Raw genomic sequence first — 22,376 nt, forward strand, 5'->3', positions numbered from 1 at the left:
CCACTATGCATTTAGTTAAACTGGGACATTATCGGTTTTCAGTGAAGGTAGTTTTTTATCCTTTACATTCCTCAACAGAAGCTGAAGATGCTTTGGGACAAAAATGTAACCTGAAACATTAACTCAGAATCACAGGATCTCACGGTGCAGAAGGAGGCCCTTGGCCCATCGCGTCTGCGCCGACATGCAAGAAACACCTGACCTACCGACCTAATCCCATCTACCAGCACTTAGCCCATAGCCTTGAATGTTACGACATGCCAAATTCTCATCCAGATGCTGTTCAATGGATGTGAGGCTACACACCTCCAGCACCCTCCCAGACAGTGCGGTCCAGACAGTCACCACCCTCTGGGTGAAAAGATCTTTCCTTAAATCCCCCCAAAGCCTCCAGCCCCTCACACTGAAATTGTGTCCCGTCGTGACTGACCTTTAACTAAGGGGAATGGTTGCTCCCTATCCATGCCCCTCATAATCTTGTACACCTTGGTCAGGTCACCCCTCATTCTTCTCATTTTCCAATGGAGACAACCCAAGTCTATCCAACCTCTATTCATAACATGAATATTCCACCCCAGAAGACATCCTGGTCAATTTCCTCTGCACCCCACTCTGCAATCACAACCTTCCTATAACTTGGCGACCAGAACTGCACACAGCACTCCGGGTATGGCCTCATCAAAGTTCTATAGGGGCAGCACAGTGGTTAGCACTGCTGTCTCAGAGTGCCAGGGACCCGGGTTCGATTTCCGACTTGGGTCACTGTCTGTGTGGAGTCTGCACGTTCTCCCTGTGTCTGCGTGGGTTTCCTCCGGGTGCTCTGGTTTCCTCCCACAGTCCAAAGATGTGCAGGTTAAGTTGATTGGCTGTGTTAAATTGGCCCTATTTTCTGAGAGATTAGCAGGGTAAATATGTGGGGTTACGGAGACAGGGTGGGATTGTTGTTGGTGTAGGCTCAATGGACCGAATGGCCTCATTCTGTACTGCACTGTAGGGGTTCTATGATATACAACTCCAACATGACCTCCCTGCTGTTGCAATCTATGCCCCAATATGCCCTTCTGCCTTCCAAGATCTGTGGGCAAACATGCCAAGGTCCCTTTGTTCATCAGAACTTCCTGTGTCTTGCCATTCATTGAATACTCCCTTGTCAAATTACTCCTTCCAAAATGTATCACCTCACGCTTCTCAGGGTTAAATTCCATCTGCCACTTATCTGCCCATTTGACCATTCCATCTATATCTTCAAAGAACAAAGAACAATACAGCACAGGAACAGGCCCTTCGGCCCTCCAAGCCCGTGCCGCTCCCTGGTCCAAACTAGACCATTCTTTTGTATCCCTCCATTCCCACTCCGTTCATATGGCTGTCTAGATAAGTCTTAAACGTTCCCAGTATGTCCGCCTCCACCACCTTGCCTGGCAGCGCATTCCAGGTCCCCACCACCCTCTGTGTAAAATATGTCCTTCTGATATCTGTGTTAAACCTCCCCCCCTTCACCTTGAACCTATGACCCCTCGTGAACGTCACCACCGACCTGGGGAAAAGCTTCTCATCGTTCACCCTATCTATGCCTTTCATAATTTTATACACCTTTATTAAGTCTCCCCTCATCCTCCATCTTTCGAGGGAGAACAACCCCAGTTTACCCAATCTCTCCTCATAACTAAGCCCCTCCATACCCCTCTTCCTGTAACCCAAGACATTCAATCTCACTGTTAACCACCCGGCTAACCTTTGTGTCATCTGCAAACTTACTAATCCTACCCCTCACATAGTAATCTATTTCATTTCTATAAATGATGAATAATATGGGACTCTGTCGTACGCCACTGGACACTGGTCCCTAAAGCAGCCTTCTGTCATCACCCTCTGTCTCCTATAACTAAGCCAATTTTGAATCCACCTTATCAAATTACCCTGTATCCCATATGCATTTACCTTCTTTACAAGTTTCCCATGTGGAACTTTGTCAAAGGCTTTGCTGAAATCCATATTGACTACATCAACTGCATTACACTCAACGAGACACTTGGTCAACCCCTCAAAAACTTCAATCAAATTTATTAGGCATGACCTCCCTCTGACAAAGCCATGCTGCCTATCCCTGATCAACCCTTGCCTCTCCAGGTGGAAATAGATTCTCTCCTTTAGAATTTTCTCCAATTGTTTCCCTACCACTGACATGAGACTTACTGATCTGTAATTCCCTGGCTTATCTCTACAATGCTTCTTAAATAGCGGAATCACATTTTTGCTGTTCTCCAGTCCCCTGGCACTTCCCCCATGGCCAGAGAGGAATTAAAAATTTGGATCAGAACCCCTGTAATCTCCTCCCTTGCTCCCACAGCACCCTGGGGCACAATTCATCTGGACCTGGATATTTGTCCACTTCTAAGCTTGTCAACAATTCCAATACCCTGTCACTCCCAATGTCAATTTGCTCAAGAACCCCGCTCTCTCTCTCCCCCCCAAGTTCTATACCTTCATCCTCATTCTCTTGGGTGAAGACTGATGTGAAGCATTTGTTCAACTCTACCGATGTCCTCTGGTTCCACCCATATATTGCCCTCTTTCCCTGGTTATCCTCTTCCTATTGATATGCTTCTAGAATATCTTGAGATATTGGGCTTTCTCATATCCCCTCTTTGGTTTCATAGAACATAGAGCATAGAACAGTACAGCACAGTACAGGCCCTTCGGCCCTTGATGTTGTGCCGAGCTTTGTCCGAAACCAAGATCAAGCTATCCCACTCCCTATCATCCTGGTGTGCTCCATGTGCCTATCCAATAACTGCTTGAAAGTTCCTAAAGTGTCCGACTCCACTGTCACAGCAGGCAGTCCATTCCACACCCCAACCACTCTCTGAGTAAAGAACCTACCTCAGACATCCCTCCTATATCTCCCACCATGAACCTTATGGTTATGCCCCCTAGTAACAGCTACATCCACCTGAGGAAATAGTCTCTGAACGTCCACTCTATCTATCCCCCCTCATCATCTTATAAACCTCTATTAAGTCGCCTCTCAACCTCTTCCGCTCTAAAGAGTAAAGCCCTAGCTCCCTCAACCTTTCCTCATATGACCTACCCTCCAAACCAGGCAGCATCCTGGTAAATCTCCTCTGCACTCTATCCAATGCTTCCACATCCTTTTTATAGTGAGGTGACCAGAACTGTACACAATAATTTCCTAATTGCTTTCTTAAGCTCCACCTTACACTTTCTATACTCCACTAATGCCTCTGCTGATTTGCTCCCCTTGTACCTGCTAAAAATATCTCTCTTCTTTCTCATCGGATCTCTGGTCATCCATGGTTCTCTGGACTTGTTACCCCCTCCTATCACCCCAGAGGGAACATGTTGGGTCTGCACCGATTGGGAGAAGAGTGGATTTTAGTAAAATGAGGCAGGACCTGGCCAAGGTCGACTGGGAACAGCTAATTGTGGAGCAATCTACAGAAGCGCAGTGGGGGGTGTTCCCCGTTTTGAACATCCCCCACTGCGCTTCTGTAGATTGCTCCACAATTAGCTGTTCCCAGTCGACCTTGGCCAGGTCCTGCCTCATTTTACTAAAATCCACTCTTCTCCCAATCGAAAACTTTTTTTTTTGCAACTTGTCTATATCTTTGTCCGTAACAAGCTTGAATTGTATCATGTTGTGATCGCTATCACTAAAATGCTCCCCCACCACCACCTCAACCACCTGTCTGGCTTCATTCCCCAGAATTAGGTCCAGCGCTGTGCCGTCCCTTGTTGGACCCTCTACATATTGACCTAAAAAATTCTCCTGTACACATTTCAAGAAATCCACTTCATCCCAACAGTATGTCTATCCCAATTAATGTTGGGAAAGTTGAAATCACCTAATATAACTACACTATTATTATTTTTACACACCTCTGCGAATTGTGCACATATTTGCTCCATTTCTTTCCACATATGTTGCTTGACCTGCTGAGCTTTTCCAGAATTTCCTGTTTTTATTATTGAAGGAAACATGGATTTGTGAAGCTCCTATAGCTCTATGCAACATAGCAATGCAAACCACAGAAAATTCCACTCTCTCCCTTTCCCTCAACTACATCTGTGGACTAATACAGCTCGAGTTTGAAATGGAAAGTTTATTTATCTGAATAAGTGAAGCTTTTCCACTGGTCATTTCGACGGGCAGGCTTTTAGCTGAACATCATTGTGTACAGGCATCCTCAAAATCTAGGATGTTTACACTCACTGAGCTCCTGCTGGTTTATTCTGTGGAAAATAAAACCTCCTGTTGCTTTTGGCCAATTTAATTGGAAAAGCTTAAGAGGGACTTTGGCACAATAGCAGTGCAACAGTCATCATGCAAATACAATTCCAAAAAAGTTAAAGATGGTACCTAACTATAGAGAATTAACAAAATGAGTGTTGGTCTTATAGAAAGCGGGCCTCGAAAATTAATAATAAAAAATGAGATGGCAAATTAATTTAACAGGTACTTTGCAACAGTCTTTAAAGTCTATTTATTTATTATCACAAGTAGACTTACATTAACACTGCATTGAAGTTACTGTGAAAATCCCCTAATTGCCACACTCTGACGCCTGTTCAGGTACACTGAGGGAGAATTTTAGCATAGCTAATCCACCTAACCAGCACGTCTTTCGGACTGTGGGAGGAAACCAGTCTTCACTATAAAAAACACAAGTAGCATCACGGAAATGGCTGTAAATCGGGAATCGGAAGGGAGGGAGGAACTCAGGAAAATTACCATCATCGGCGAAGTAAGTGGTACTTAGCAAATTGTTGGAACTGCAGATTGACAAGGCCCTCGGTCCTGAATGATTTCATCCCAGGGTCTTAAAACAAGTGAGATAGTCGATGCCTTGGTTTTAATTTTCCAAAATTCACTAGATACAGGGAAGGTTCCATCAGATCGCAAAATAGCAAATGTAACTCCTCTATTCAAAAAAGGAGGACAGAAAGCAAGAAACTATAGGCCAGTTAGCTTAACATATGTCATAGGGAAAATGCTAGAAGCTACTATTAAATATGTTATAACAAATAAATAAAGTTTATTTATTAGTCACAAGTAGGCTTACATTCACACTGCAATGAAGTCACTGTGAAAATCCCAGGGCACTTAGATAAATTCAAGATGATCAGGCAAAGTCCACATATTTTTGTGAAAGGAAAATCATGTTTAACTGATTTATTAGAGTTCTTTGAAGTAACAGGTTCTGTGTATAAAAGGGAACTAGTGGATGTACTGTACTTAAGATTTCCAGAAGGGCATTTGATTAGGTGCCTCATCAAAGGTTATTGTGGGAAATAATAGGTAAATGGTGTAGGGGGTAACATATTGGCATGGATAGACGATTGGCTCAAAAACAGAAAATGCTAGAAAATCTCAGCAGATCTCACAGCATCTGTGGAGAGAGAATAGAGCCAACGTTTCAATTCTGGATGACCCTTCATCAGAGCTCTGCTTGCCACATAGTTACAGGCTTCTTTAGTCTCCTTTCCTCTTCATTTAAGGGCACTGGTCAGGCAAAACAATAAAAAAAGGTCAATCATTTCCTTTTTCCTGTTGCCCAAAAGAAATGCTCCCTATCTGGAAATAAATGAAACTGATTCAGTTTATAAAATGAACAACACAAAGTACTGACCTCCATAACAAAGCAATGTGGCCAGAGTAGATGTATAGATCACCCCTGAAACAAGAGCAGTTTTAAAGTAGCTACTCAAACAAGGTAGTTGAATTTTCTCAGGTCTATCCTACCTCATTAAGAATGGCAACTCTGGTTTGGAAGCATTCCTAAATGTTTGATCACATGACACCCTGACCACATTACATCTGAACATGTGATACTTGATCATGTGATATCAGATATGATCAAGCATATAGCCGATTTCCTTTGAAATTATTTTTTCTACATCAACAGCCACAATGATGAAGGGTCCTGCAGTATAACAGCCCTCAGTTCAAGAACCTTCCTCTTCCCTCCACTGCCCCCAACTCCGCCCCCCCATGCTTCTCCCAGTGAGAACCCTTATTTTTGTTCCCTAGTCCCTCATTTACCCATCAGTATATACACACACACACAAAACCAAAGGAAATCACAGTAAATAGAGACTTCAGCCTTGAGTTGGGATTTTGAACGTCAAGAATTTTAGGTAATTCATAGAATCCATACAGTGCAGAAGGAGGCCATTCAACCCATTGAGTCTGCACCAACTCTCCAACAAAGCATCCCACCCAGGCCCTGTCACCATAGCGCCATGAATTTACCCTGCTAATTTCCCTAACCTACACATCTTGGAACACTAAGGGACAATTTAGCATGGTCAAGCCACCTAACACATCTTTGGATGTGTGGGAGGAAACCAGAGCAGCAGGACGAAACCCACATAGCCACAGGGAGAATGTGCAAACTCCACATAGACGGTCACCCAAGGACGGAATTCAACCTGGGTCCCTGGCGCTGTGAGGCAGCTGTGCTAACCACTGTGCCTGTGCCATCTTTGCTGAATAAGAATAGAAAAATAGCGTCAGCCATGTAATGGTTAACTGTTGCCTTGATCATGGTCAATCTTCTACTTAATTCTACTTACCCGCCTGATCCCCATTTTCCCCGATTGCCTTAAGAGTTCAAAAATCCATCAATCTCACTCAACGACTGAGTATCCATAGTTCTGTGGGGAAGGGAATTACAAAAATTCCCAATGCTATGAAGGAATTCTCATCTCAGTCCTAAATGCCAACTTATTCTGAATCCATGAACCCCCAGCTCTAAACTAGCCAGCCAAGGCAAACAGACTCTTAGCACCTACCTCAAAGAATTTTATACATTTCAATGACTTAGTCTGAGCTTTCCATGTATAAACTGCATAAACAGTACTCCACCCAGACTTGCGTTTCCTTTTGACCAGCTGAAGGAAAGTGTTGCATATCATTTAGGATAATTACCCAGTTCCCACACTCATGTTCTTGCCTGCAGCAAAAGTAAAGTTAATTCCGCACCACCCACACCCAGTCTGTGGTTTTATAGCAGATAAAATAGGGAGTGCCATACCATAAGGAACAAAGCTAATTACTTAATGACGAAACAATGTGGTTTTCTGGATCACAAAACTGAAAATAGTTAAAACTACAATCCATATATCCCAGCTCAATACAACAGGTTTCACACAAGGAAGTGGACATGACAGAACTCTGGATTGGTAATTGCAGAAATGTTTTCTAATAGCCAAACTCTTAATTCTGCTACATTTTGAGAGATACATGCCATAGCAAATTGCTCTTTAATAATTTAATAGCATAGGCTTTCCCCCACACTACTCAGCTAGCTGGCCTGAGGATGCTAACTTTTGGCGGGTACAGTTCTACGGTTCGAACAGTGCACTGAACAGGCTACATATAGAACAGCTGAAAGTCATCATGGGATTATTCACCATACGTTTCAGGAACGCCTCTACTTTCTCAGAAGACTAAGGAAATTTGGCATGTCTGCGACAACTCTCACCAACTTTTACAGATGCACCATACAAAGTATTATTTCTGGTTGTCTCCCAGCTTGGTACGTCTCCTGCTCTGTTCAAGACCGCAAGAAACTACAAAGGATCATGAATGAAGCCCAGTCCATCACTCAAACCAGCCTCCCACCCATTGACACTGTCTATACTTCCCGTTGCTTCGGAAAAGCAGCCAGCATAATCAAGGACCCCACACACCTTGGACATTCTCTCTTCCACCTTCTTCCATCGGGAAAAAGATACAAAAGTCTGAGATCATGTACCAACCGACTCAAAAACAGCTTCTTCCCTGCTGCCATCAGACTTTTGAATGGACCTACCTCGCATTAAGTTGATCTTTCTCTACACCCTAGCTATGACTGTAACACTACATTCTGCACTCTCTCCTTTCCTTCTCTATGAACGGTATGCTTTGTCTGTATAGTGCGCAAGAAACAATGCTTTTCACTGTATATTAATACGTGACAATAATAAGTCAAATCAAATCAAGGAGACAAGGAGGAATGTTTTCAATACATAAATGAGGCAAAATCCATTGCGATTTAGAATAACGAACGAGAAGAAGAGAACTGAAGGAGCTCAGAACCAAACAATCACAAGAGAAAAAGTTCACTTTGCACTCCCATGAAAATGCCACTGCCTTGAGCTCATGTTCATGGACAGATACAGACAAGGCAGATACAATTTAAACTCATTTTAAATCTGGAAGAAGCATTTAGCAGTTGACTAATATTCTTTGTACAATGCCGTCAGTCAGCAGGAGCACCTAGTTCAGTGAGACGGGCAAGCATTGCACGTTGATTATATGACTGCAGTGCTGAGCTATTCATTATAGATCTTTAAATATATGGTGGGTTACAGAAATATATTTTGATAAAATGTGTACCTTATGTTCTCGTGCTTGCTCTAGTTAGTACTTTGCTGAATGAGCAAAATTTAAATCTCTACAAGTCAAGCTGAAGCTGCATTGATGCTGTTCAGAGCTCAGCTAGAGTACAATTTCACAAAGTAAGCGTCTGGAAACAGCAACAACATTCATCCCACGTTCCAAATCAATGAACTAAGAATGGCTTGATAAACTGGGGTTCCTCTTCAAAAGGTACTTCTACGAGGTCCTTATAGATCTATAGAAGATACTTATTTAGGGGTTGGGGAGCAGGGACTCAGTATTTCCAGTTACGCCAAATTAACAGGACAAAGACACACTAGCTTGGGCCAATCTTACAACAAGTTCCAGGAAGAATTTTTTCAAGCAGAGACCAATCACAGCTGGAACAAATAACCAAGAATGATTTTTGGGGCGAGGGCACAGATGATATAACAAACTCCTACATCTACAAATGGGGGAATTGTCAAGTTGGCATTCTGGTTCAACATTTGCAAGTTTAATAAAACTGAGGTTAATTGTGAGTACTTAAGGTTAAATTATGACTGCAGGTCAAAGGGATATAAGCATGAACTAGTGGTGTGCATGTACAGGACTGAAATCAGGAAACAATTCTTCACAGACTTGGAGTCTTCAGGCAGGTTGAATGGAAGAGGCAAAAACTTTAAAAATCATTTGGAGACTGTTGCACGCTATGAATGCGAAGAGAGGGAGAAAAACATGAGTTTCTTAGGATGCACATGTTAGATGGGCCAAATGGTCTCCATTACTATTATGTGATCTTTAGATATGAAGAGAAAGAAACGCCTTGTTTTTCACTGTAAATTAAAAATAAATCAAAGCTATCACTGTATCTTTCTTCTCATTCAAAGGCATATATGGGAGGGATGCTTCCAAAAGTAATCTTTAGCAGCACTAACCTGATGAAACACTGGCTCCTTCCACTGGAGATATACCTGTTCAAAACAAGAACAAAGTAACTGGAACACAGAACAAACCAGAGCGCCTTTAATAATAACCACTGGCTCACTAAACATTCCCAACTGCTCTTCAACCAAACACCCAAGGAGCAACAACCAAGACCACTGGGACAGTTATCAGGATAGATTAAGCTGAAAGATACAGGGCTTCCTCCTGTTGTTCCAATGTGTAAGAGCGCACATTTTTCTTTGCCTTGTCTCAATGTAATGCATTGGGAAAGCAGAAGGGCTGTTTCAATTTCCTCTCTCTTCCCTTGGCTACCTTAATTTTTAATTTCACACATGCTGTACTAGATATGAAATGTAAATCAAGTTGCAGATTATGGCATTGCGACAGCACGTCAAAATCGCTGAACAAGGAATAGCATGTGAAATCCCCTATATCACCGGGTTTCCAACACCACTGTGGGCAGGAGGTACTATCAGTAGGAGGTTAGTTGGATTTTGCCATCATCTTCAAATGACTCAAGAGTAGTATTGGTGGGATCTTTTACTGTATTTGGAAAGAATACTATTATACTGATTAAAAGCCTTCCCTAAAATAAATCCTTAATGAGTTGGCTGTGGTTCCATTGATAGTTCACTCACCTTGGAGTTGGAATTTTGCTGATTCCAACTCCAGAGCACAAAATTCAGGCTGACACTTCAGGGTGCTGCACTGTTGGAGGTGTCATCTTTCAAATGGGACATTAACCAAGGTCACATCTGTCCTCTCAGGCAAAAGTAAAAACCCTATGGCATGATTTAAAAGGCGAGTTCCCTCCAATGTTCTGGCTAATAATTATCCAAAACAACACCACTAAAGTTTATTACCGGATTACATCGTATTGTAGTTTGTGGGACCTTACCGTTTGCAAATTACAGTGGCTATGTTTCAAAAGTGTTTATTGGCTGAGAAGCCCTTTGAGATGTCCTCAGGTTGTGAAAGGCACTATGCGAATGCAAATCTATCTTTCTTTCATTCAATGACCTGATAGGAGAACACCACCCTCCCACAGGGTAGAAAGGAGAACAGTTCAATTGCTTTTGCTGGTCTCTGATGCTTACCCTTATTGCTACCTAGCATCACTCCAACTCTCACTTTAGGTAAAATAGTGCTGGGGTTAAAGATGATGGAAAAATATTTAACTGGTGCCACTGAGTCTTTGGTGAATTTGCAATGATCATTGAAGGAAACAGATATTAACATGTAATATAAAAACGAATATCCTGCAGAGAAAGAAATTTTAAAAAAGGAATATGAACTTACTATGGTCACTAGCCCACTGAATAGTACCAGTATAAAAACTAGAAGGTAGTTGCGCGTGTTCTTGTGTTTGAAGCATTCGTACCTGAACAAAACAACAGAATATTAGATGCGAGACCCAAAAGGTCACAAACCCATTCTTGATCAAAATGCTGTAGAGGCAGTTGGGAAAACAGATCCTAATGTTGATGGTCTGAGGATAAATTTAATATTTTTATTTTATATTTTTCAATCTTCCACCGTCTTCTATACACACAACATCCAGCCTCAGAAATCGCTCTGGACACCAGTTATCTTTTGGCTTTCACTTTCTCACTTCAAGATAGTGGCCAGCGAGATGGAACGGTTACGAGTTCAACTAGAAGTAGGGGTGTCTACTGCACAACCCAATGTGCAGTTGTTAACGTGCGTACTTATATAACGATATTGTGAGGCCACTGTAGTGAGGAATGTCTATTGAACTGGATACTCTCGATAAGCCTTCTTGCCTTACTTCATCTCATCCCAACAAATCATTCCTTCCTCATGGACCTATCTAGCTTCCCCTTAAATGTACCCATGCTATTTCGCTCCTTTGAGATGGAGGAAAATAAAAGAGATGGAGAGAGACGGGATGGATGTAGGGAGAAAGACAACCAATGAGGTAAGCAGTACAAAGAGGTAGTTACCCAGTATCCAAGTGCAAGGAAGGTTTCACCAGTATTCACCAAGTAGGAGACAACCAAGCAGGTTGTATCACAATTGAAAAGGAGGGGGACTGAGCTCTAAGGGCCACTGTAGAAGAGCATAATGAAGTTGCATTGTCAGTTATCATGATGTTACACAGAGAATTCCTACTGATTCTGTTTATGGTATGCACAGGGCCTCATTATGGTTAATAAATTTGAATGAAAACATCCCTCACGTTTTACTGTAACATCTGAAAATGGTGAAACATGTTTTGTTACAGCACAGGACATGTTTTAAAGAGCAAGGGGACAGAAACAATCTTTCCAAATTGAAATGCTCAACACCTACACCTTGAAGAGGGGGCTGCATACAAATGTTTGTGAAATTATCTTAATTATTGAACAAAGAAGTCATTGAAGCAGCAACTAATAATCACTTCATCATCTTTAACTGACACATCCATCACCTCCCAAACATTGGTAAATTTTGTCTCACCATTAAATTTGGAAGTTTGCCCTGTTTAGAGACAAGGACTGAATTGCAAGAGTCTAGACCACAAGAACGCAAGAAATAGGGGAAGTAGACCATTTGTCCCGTCAAACCTGCTTTGCCATTCAATATGATCAAGGCGAAGCTTGGGCTTCAATTCCATTTTACCGCCCACTCATTTTAAATTCCAGGAGAAATAAAAAATCTTTCTATCCCAGCCTTAAATACATTCAATGGTAGATTATGCACAACCCTCTGGGGTAGAGAATTTCAGAGATTTGAATCCTTTGACGGAAGTAATTCCTCATCACCACAGTCCTAAATGATTGACCCCTGAACCCCCGCGACTATGCCCCCTTGTTTTAGGTTTCCTGACCAGAATTTTGTGCCTTTCCAACAGTTCAAATTCATTACATGGGCCCAAATGGCTGATAGATTGGTGAAGATATATTAAATTAGTAGTTGCTCTCTTCGAGCGATGCAACAAAGGTTCATGGGATTGATTCTTGAAATGAGGGGGTCATCCTGCAAGAAGAAATTTGGTAGACTTGGCCTATATTTCCTAGAATTGAGAAGCATGGCAGGTGATCTGATGGAAGCATATAAAATTCTTTATTTGACAGGGTAGATACTGGGAGGATGTTTCCCATGGCTGCTGAGTCTATGGTTAAATTCTCAGAATAAGAAATCAGCCATTAGTGACAGAGATCCAAAATTTCTTTACTCGTGAATATCCGGAATATTCTATCCCAGAATGCTGTGGATGCTCATTTGTTCGGCATACAGGCAAGACAAAAATTGATAGAATTTTAGATACCAAGGGTTAAGGTAGCGCGTGAAGCTGGAGATGAGGTGGAAAAGAGCAGCGAATATCTTGTTGAATGGTGGAGCAGGCTTGCAGGGCCAAATACTCCTATTTGCTATGTCAGAGGTTCCCAAACAATGGGTTGGGGGATGAGCAATTTGGGTCATAGGATTCTTTTCTTCAGTGGGGTGAATAACCAGTGGAGCAGTACTGGGATTAGCTCTGAAGCCCCTTGACCTTCCTTCCATCATTATGTCAGAAGTGGGAATATTTGCTGATGATTGCACAATGTTCAGCACTATTTGTGAGTCCTTAGTTACTAAAGCATACCATGTCCAAATGCAGCAAGATCCGGACAATATCCAGGCTTGGACCAGTAATATCTGCACCACACAAGTGCCAGGCAATCAGTCATGATCTGACTGAATGGCAGAGCAGGCTTGAAGGGCTGAATTTGCCTACTTCGTCTCCGAATTCCTATGTTTCAATGTTCCAATGACCATCTCTCAGATAAAAGGATCTAACCATCGCCCTCGACATTCAATGGCATTACCATCAGACTCCCCACCCTCTATCAACATCCTGGGGGTTACCACTGCCCAGAAACTGAACTGAACTCGCCATATAAATACAGTAGCTACAAGAGCAGGTCAAAGGCTAGGAATCCTGCAGCAAATAAGTCACATCCCGAGTCCCTAAAGCCTATCCACAATCTGCTAGGTATAAGTCAGGAGTGTTGTGGAATACTATCCGCTTGCCTGGATGGGTGCAGCTCCAACAACATACAAGAAGCTCAACACCATCCAGGACAAAGCAGCCTACTTGATTGCTACCCCTTCCACAAACATTCACTCCCTCCACCACCGATGTACAGTGGCAGTAGTGTGTACCATCTGCAATATGCACTGCAGGAACTCACCTATGTTCCTTAAGCAGCACCTTCCAAACCCATGACCACTACCATCTAGAAGGACAACAGCAGCAGGTACCTGGAACACCACCGCCTGGAGGTTCCCATCCTAAGTCATTCACCATCCAGGCTTAGAAATCATAGAAACCCTACAGTACAGAAAGAGGCCATTCGGCCCATCGAGTCTGCACCGACCACAGTCCCACTCAGGCCCCACCCCCATATCCCCACATATTTTACCCGCTAATCAACGCATCCCAGGACACTAAGGGGCAATTTTAGCATGGCCAATCAACCTAACCCGCACATCTTTGGACTGTGGGAGGAAACCGGAGCACCCGGAGAAAACCCACGCAGACACGAGGAGAATGTGCAAACTCCACACAGACAGTGACCCGAGCCGGGAATCGAACCCAGGTCCCTGGAGCTGTGAAGCAACAGTGCTAACCACTGTGCTACCGTGCCGCTTGGAAATATATCGCCATTCCTTCACTGTCACTGGGTCAAAATCCTGGAATTCCCTCCCTAACAGCATTTGGGTGTACCTACACAACAGGGACTACGAAGGTTCAGAAAGGCAGGTCACTACCACCTTCTCAAGGACCACTCCGGGTCGGCAATAAATGCTGGTCTAGCCAGCAAGGTTCACATCCATAAATTAATTTTTTTTGAAATGCGCGCAATCTTTTTTCTTGCCTTTATCATGGCCTGGCCCAATGAAATCAACTCTGAGGCCAGATTACTGCCTCCAACAGGGCCTGCAAAATGGCAGGTGAACAAAAACATCACTGCCCGTTCTCCAATGCCACCCCCATCCCTGTTCTCACAACTCTACCCACCCTCCCCCACCTGCTAGCTGGAGTGCTGCTTCAAAATGGAGTTATGGTGGGATAAAATTATGGAAGCATTGTCTTCTGTCCTTATATCAACATGCTCAACTTGTAGATGCATTGAGCTCTTCTGTAAAATACAGAGACCTGGAGTACAAATATCTGGTACCTATTACCTTTGTCCTGTCAGGTCACAGCCCCTCAGTGAAGTAAACAGTCATTAACCCACAATTATGTGCAGGCTGCCTCCAGATATGCTCCTACATCTTTAGCTGAATTATTTAAAATGGGATGAATCTGGAATTCAAGTACACAGCTCAGTGACATCTCTACAAAAATCAAATGGAAGGAGAAGTCCAAGTAAGGGAATCACCCAATTCCAACCAGTGGTATGCCACTCTTTTCCTTTTGGATGCAAGAACGGCATCAACATATTACTTGCTCAATAAGAAGGGTTCTGTAATAGGCACGGAGCCGTACAGATGATACAGTTCTGATCTTCAGTCTGTACTGAATTAACTGATCTCAGCCAAAGGCAAAAAAAAACAGAGGGTGCTACCAATCAGCTTCAGCAGCCTTTGGACAGGAAGCAGGGAAAGGAAGTATGCCAAGACTTGCTACTAATTCAGCAGCTGCCTATGTGGAAAGAAACAGAATAAGAGGCCATTAAGCCCCATTAGTTTGTTCCATGTGTGTTAGGTGGGAAATGGATCGTGTCTCGGACCCTCACAACCGAACAGGTTGGCGATCGTCTGACTCAGCTCGCATATCACAGTTCTTTTTCACAAGTGACACAGTAAGCGCCCGTGAAGCCCAGCGTAACTCTTCTCCATCAGGCTAAATGAAGCAAAGTGCTGGAGAGAACTAGGTACTTTTATAAAAATTATGACTTGCTATTCATGGATTATGGAGCATGCAGCAGCATATATTATTGTTTCCATGGTAATTTACTTCACACTTTGCTTCACAGACTGTTTTAATAACCGCAATATTCAAAATCAAAAACATCCCACATTGCTTGCTTCCAACTATGTAGCCAATTTTCAATACTGGCATTATATACTGGCTACGTCACTAATGGAGACACTACCCTGTCCATGTACTGGTTGCATGATTGCCAAATACACGAGTCTGGACACGAGATCCATTCATCTCCCAAATACAATGACTTACATTTATATAGCACCTTTAAAGTGATAAAACATCCCAAAATGCTTCACAGAAGCATTACAAAACAAAACTTGACACAAAGCAACACAAGGAGATAGAAGGACGGATGATCAAAAGCTTGGTCCAGGAGTTGGTTTTAAGGGCTTCTTGAAGGAAGAAAGCAAGGTGAAGGGGCAAAGATGTATAGGGAAGGAATTTGGGAGTTTAGGGCTGAGGCAACTCAAGGCACATGAATTAGATGAGTGTAGAGATCTCGGAGGGTTTTGGGGCTGGAAGGGATTAGAGGTAGAGTAGCGCGATGCCTTGGAAGGATTTGGAATAACAATAACAGAAAAATTCACCTTCTATGCTAAATTCTGAATTAATGCCACAACCCCAATTACACCATAGGTTACTCTTTTTAAAAATAAACTCTCTCTCACTTTCCCTTGTATGTTTGAGTGGATGGATGGGGAGAGTGTTTCTCAAGTTTAAAACCTGAACCTGTAAAAGTAGTTTCTGTTCCTCCATCATTTGACACAAATTGATGCCAATTGCAGGTTGTAAAAGGCAAATGAGAACAAATTCCACTGACATAGTGCCAATGCAGGAAAGCTTCAAACAAAAATCATTATGGAACAAAAAGATATATTAGGAATGGTGAGCTTGGATTTTAAATGTACCTTAAAAGGAAAAGGGATGGTGAAGCGGAGAGCAATTCCACAACGGGCCCTGGCACACTTAGAGAACTGCCGTAAGCACTGAAGGAGTGTTGCATTGACAGAGGTGCCAGCTTTTGGATGTTTAACCAGGGCCTCTTGGGCAAGTATAAAAGATTCCCAAGCATTTTCAGTCAGAGAGTTCTCTTAGCCAATCATAGAATTATTTAATGCAGGAGGCCATTCAGCCCTTCGTGTCTGAACCGGTTCTCCATAGGTGCAATTTACCTCATACACTTGCTCGTCTTCTCCCCATCTCTCAGTTCTCAGATAACAGCCCAATTTCCTCTTGAATGTCTTGATTGAACCTGCCTCTGTCACACTCTCAAGCAGCACATTCCACATCCTAACCACTCACTGCGTAAAATAGGCTTTCATCATGTCGCCATTGTCCATTATCTGAAACCTGTGCCCTCTGGTTCTCAATCCTTCCACCAATGGGAACATATTTTCCGGACCTACTCTGTCTGGACTCATGATTTTGAATGCCTCCATTAAATCTCCTCTCAACCTTCTCTTCTCCAAGGAAAGAAGTCCCGACTTCTTCAATCTACGTAACTAAAATTCCTCATCCCTAGAACTATTTTCGTGAATCTTTTCTGCACTCTCTAATGTCTTCACATCCTTCCTAAAGTGTGGCACCCAGCACTGGTCGTTGTACTCCAGTTGAGGCCCAGCCAGTGTTCTACACAAATTTATCACAACATTCTTGCTTTATACTCTATGCAACTATTAATAAAGCCTAGGACGCTGCATATTAACTGCTCTCTCAACCTGACCTGCCACCTCTAATAATTTCTGCACAAAAATGCCTGGGTTCCCCTGCTTCTGCAACCCCTTTAGAATATTTAACCCACAACCAACACCACTAAAATTATCTGGTTATTATTTGAGCAGCTGCATTTCCCTGCACGACAAGCATGACTATATTTCATTTGTTTGCATCAAGTGGATGGATTGTTACACACCCAAGCTTATGTTATTGTATAAATAAGCCAATATTGAGCAATGCATATTAACTCCAGAACCTAAGGGATGTGGAATCTGCTTACAGCAGCAACACGCATCACTTGAGCCAAGCAGGTATGTACAAAAGAATTGAATGTGTAACAACTTATCTTTATTCTATTGCATCCCTACTACAGTGACCTGCTTTGAATGTGCAATCGTGCATGGCAGGCCCATTTCCCTAGTCAAAACCTCAGATTCTGAATATTGACAGTTGCATCACAGATACGAGTGAGTCAACTATTCATGTGTAAAAACATATTCAAACTCAAGAGTTTAGTTTCAGCTGTCTGGTCAAAGCAAACAATGCTTCATGAAAGAAGCACGATACATATTCCAGTCAGACAAGAATCAGCAGAAACATTTGCCATGCCGTTTTAGGATTCACAATTAGTTAAGGGCTCAAAATAAAAGGAGTTCAGTTTACTTTTCCAAGCCATCCAGGCATGTGTCTTTTGTTAACTAGTTTAGTTTACATTTGAAACTTAGAATCTATAGTGCAGAAGGAGGCCATTTGGCCCATCAAATCTGCACCAACAACAATCCCACCTAGGTCTTAACCCCGTAACCCCACACATTTAATCTCCTAATCCTCCTGACACATTTGGCCATGATAAATTGCCCATCAACCTAACCTGCACATCTTTGGGGAAACGACTGACTGGCACGTCCCTGGTTTGACCAATGCTGAAAATCAAAGTAATCTTTCACTCCAGCAAAGAAACAAGTGGTCCCATCAAGCCCAAAAACATGCAGACAACACAAGGAGGCCATTTAACCCATCATGTCTGGGCTGGCTCTTTCCCCATAGCCCTACATTTTTCAATCTTTTCAAATATTGATCCAATCTTCTTTTGGGAGTTACCATTGAATTCGCTTCCACTTCCGGCAGTGGATTCCAGATTATAACTGCATAACTTCTCCCAGGCTTTATTGCCAATTATCTTCAATCTGTGCCCTTTGGTTATTGAACCTCCTGCCAATGAAAATAATTTCTTCCTATATATTCCATTAAGTGCCTTCAGAATTTTGAACATCCCGATTAAATCTCTTAAATTTCCAATACAATTCCCATTAATTTTGGATGCTCGAACGCTCTATCAGAATCTCAAAGTGGGCCTCACCACCAGCAGATACAGGATCAACCTCCAAGTGAAGGCAGGCAATGCATTCCAGATTATAACATAAAGGTAAAATACTGCGGATCCTGGAATCTGAAACTAAAGCACAAAATGCTGGGGAATCTCAGCAGGTCTGACAGCATCTGTGGAGAAAGAACAGAGCCGACGTTTCGAGTCTGGATGACCCTTCTTCAGGGCTCTATTCTCTCTCCACAGATGTTGTCAGACCTGCTGAGTTTCCCCAGCATTTTTTGCTTTTGTTTCACATTCCAGCATCTGCAGTATTTTGCCTTTATCTTGGTGTTTAACTCACTGCCACTTCTCTTCCAGGAATGCCTTCCCTGAAGAAGTACCGCTCTTCTCTCCGACCAGTCCTGACGAAGGGTCATCCAGACTCGAAACGTTGGCTCTATTCTCTCTTCACAGATGCTGTGAGACCTGCTGAGTTTCCCCAGCATTTTCTACCAGATTATAACATGTTGCTTTAAATACAGACCCTCAATTTTGAGCATCTTAGGTGACTATGATACTATGAAGGTAATGTTGCTTGCTAACATGTGCTAATCAATGTCTCACTCAAGGGCCATCCTCAGGAATACTACAACTCACTGCAGCAGCACAGAGTGATGAGAAAAGTCTGTGTGTGTGATTCCTCACAATGAATTTACAATTTTAGCGAAGCCACTGTGAAAACACCATCAATTGCATGGTATATATTTCTTCATGAAAAGTACAAAACTTTAGGTTCAATTGAGTTTTGATAGAGTTGTTTCAAAAACCAGAGTATTCACTTACTGCAGAGCAAGAGAAGGAAATAACATAGCACTGAATCCCATCACAATCAACCACTTAAACTGAAGCAGTGTCTAGGGGTGATAATGGGCCTTGACGCTCAAGGTATTTGCCTTGAAGTCCTTCACCCTTACTAGGGGTTATGTCAAAAGGGCAGCAATATTGAGGGTAAATGAGTGAAAAGAACTTACTGAAAAGATTATGAAGCAAAACTGCTAATCTAAATTGGATTGGTCAGCAAGGATTATTGCAGCAATCGACAAAGTTCACATTCCATTTAATTGTTATTCTCAAATAACAAAAGTGACCTTTAATTTCTTTCAACAAATCTGGACATGCTCTAACACTTTACCTCCGAAACATGCAAAACAATCCAGGGGGATGCTAAGGAAACCTAAAACTACTCTTCAAAGGTTTGCAATAGCACCATCAATGTAAAAGTTTTGTCATTATCGCTTACCTGTTCATTCTTTTCTAATCATCTATCAACATTCCCTTTTTTCAGTTCCTTCACATTTTTTATGTCCACACTGTCTAAAAGCACACTGCAGGCAACTATCCAATAGTACACCATTTTTACAAATAAACATGCTCACCAAAACTTTCAACATCTTAGTTGTGGTGAATTTTAAACTCACTTTATCACCTCCGGGCCTAATATTGATGGTCCAGACTCTGCAGTTATAGAAGATCAACAAAAAGTCATACTTCATTCACTTGCCCGAAACGCAAAGCAACACTTGTGTCAGAGGCATCGTTAATTACATAGGAACACAGGATGGCTATTGAACATCCTGTGGGTTACCAATGGCCAGAAACTGAACTGTACTAACCTACAAATACTGTGTGGCTACAAGAGCTGGATAGAGGATGGAAATGATTTGTAAAGTAACTTACCTCCTGACTTCTCAAAGCCTGACCACTATCTATACAGCAAAAGTCAGGAATGTGATGGAATACTCTCCACTTGCCTGGATGAGTGCAGCTCCGACAACACACAAAGCTTGACACCATCCAGGACAAAGTTGCCTGCTTGATTGCCACCCCATTCACCACCTTAAACTTTCAATCCCTCCACCACCGACTCATTGGCAGCAGTGTGCACCATCTACAAGCTGCACTGCAGCAATTCACCAAAGCTCTGTCGACCGTACCTTCCAAACCCATGATCTCTATCACCTAGAAGAACAAGGGCAGCAGATATATGGAAACACCATCACCTGCAAGTTCCCCTTAAAGCCCCTCACCATTCTGACTTGGGAATATTTTGTCGATCCTTCACTGTTGCTGGGTCATAATCCTGGAACCCCTTCCGTAACAGCACTATGGGTGTACCTACACCATATGGCTTGCAGCGGTTCAAGGCAGCAGCTCACCACTACCTTCCCAAGGGCAATTAGAGATGGGTAATAAATGCTGGCTTAGCTAGCAACGTCCACATCCCATGAAGGAATATTAAAAAAAATCCATTCCCTCGAGCCTGTTCTACCATTCAATGAAATCATGGCAGACTTTTATCTTAACACCATCTATTCACCTTGATGCCATAAATCTTTAACACCTTTGCCTAACCAAAATATATTCATATCAATTTTTTTACATTTTCAATTGATCCCAGCCTCAACCAGTTTTACAGGGATTTCCAGCTTTCCATTACCCTTTGTGTGAAAACATGTCTTCCAACAGCACCTCAGAACTACTCATTTTAAGGTACAATATGGCCAGAGGAAATAATTTCTCTGTTAAATCTTTCAAACACCTTAAATATCTCAGTTATTACCTGAGAACTTCAAAAGTCAAATGAATCCTCATAATTTCACCTTTTAGCCTTTGTATCATTACAGTGAATTTGCACTGCACCCCAAGGCCAGTATATGCACCCCAAGGTCGGGTGTTCAAACTAACTCAAGTTTCTCTTTTTAATTCTCTTTCTCTTGTTCGTTCATCACCTGAGGATCTTGGTGGGGCTCCTGGGTAGATAGGTGACCAAGGCCAATCAGAGCCTGAAACTTCTGCTGCAAACAGGAAAGGATGCCACAGATGAGTTGCTGTCTCAGAATTTATTTTCCTTGCGTTTTCTCTCTGCCTCTGAGATGTGCTTGCTTTCAAAGGAGGCGGCATTGCTTTTTCTTTCGTGGCGTCAGGTGCAGCAATCCTGGGCAAGGTTCTCCTAGGGGTCAAAGTTAATATCTAAACAACTAAGTGAAGCCTCGAGTGTCCTCGTAGTGCTTCATTTAACCGCCATCGGAACACACCCAGGGACTCAAGTACTCCATAGCAAATTTGCTTTGATAAGCGAGTGTCAGACGTTCTGGCTACATAATCAACCTAACTCAGTTATGACTGCCTCAATATGGTGTGGATGCTTGGCAGGCCAGCTAAACTGATCAGCTCTGTCTGATATTTTATCCTGCCATCTGATCATCAGAATCGCCCAAAGGCAGCTCAAGTGAAAGTGATCTATCTTGGGGCAGCACGCTGGCACAGTGATTAGCACTGCTGCCTCACAGCGCCAGGGACCCAGGTTCAATTCCAGCCTCAGGTCTGCGTGGAGTTTGCACATTCTCCCCGTGTCTGCGTGGGTTTCCTCTGGGTGCTCCGGTTTCCTCCCACACTCCAAAGATGTGCGGGTTAGGTTGATTGGCCACGCTAAATTGACCCTAGTGTCAAGGGGATTAGCAGAGTAAATATGTGAGGTTAGAGCAATAGGGCCTGGGTGGCATGTGGTCAGTACAGACTCGATGGGCCAAATGGCCTCCTTCTGTACTGTAGGGATTCTAGGAGCTTCTTGGCATGCGGTTCATATACAGTCCAAGGCTCGCAAATGCACACAGCAGAGTGGGTATTGCTCTACAGACTTTCAATTCGTACCCAGATCATGCTTGAAGTCTGCTGAAGGCTATACTTGCTTTAGCAATTCTTGCATATGTCACATCATCAGCACATACAGTTGGAGAGAATGTGCTGCACTGCTGATAAGTTCATACATTGAAAGCCTGCGCTCAAGATAGGACATTCCTGGAATAGGCTTGAAAATTGCTTCAGTTTCCTTCATGGTGATCATCAGGTCAAAGTTGTCAAATGCATTGCAGAACATGCCAACACAACACTGCATGTCCAGCTTCGTACCAGCAGTTAATGCACAGTTATTGGCAAATGGAAAATCACAAAGCATATCAAAATATTTGGTCTTTGTTTGGAGTTGTCTCAGATAGAGCAGCTTCCTGTCCATGCCATATCTGATTTTGATGCTG

At 42.7% G+C, this 22,376-nt stretch overlaps 1 protein-coding gene across 1 annotated transcript in view; it reads right to left on the reverse strand.

The window, feature by feature from the left end:
• Nucleotides 1-22,376, reverse strand: part of acer3 (alkaline ceramidase 3) — a 183,959-nt gene that overhangs the window by 74,331 nt on the left and 87,252 nt on the right. Inside the window, exons 5-6 of the mRNA XM_078222578.1 lie at nucleotides 10,634-10,715; nucleotides 9,325-9,360 (exon numbers count right to left, since the gene is read on the reverse strand). Coding sequence (XP_078078704.1) covers nucleotides 9,325-9,360; nucleotides 10,634-10,715 — 118 coding nt within the window. The remainder of the gene's footprint in view (nucleotides 1-9,324; nucleotides 9,361-10,633; nucleotides 10,716-22,376) is intronic.

This window comes from Mustelus asterias, chromosome 10, assembly GCF_964213995.1.
Source record: "Mustelus asterias chromosome 10, sMusAst1.hap1.1, whole genome shotgun sequence".
Lineage (NCBI taxonomy): Eukaryota > Metazoa > Chordata > Chondrichthyes > Carcharhiniformes > Triakidae > Mustelus > Mustelus asterias.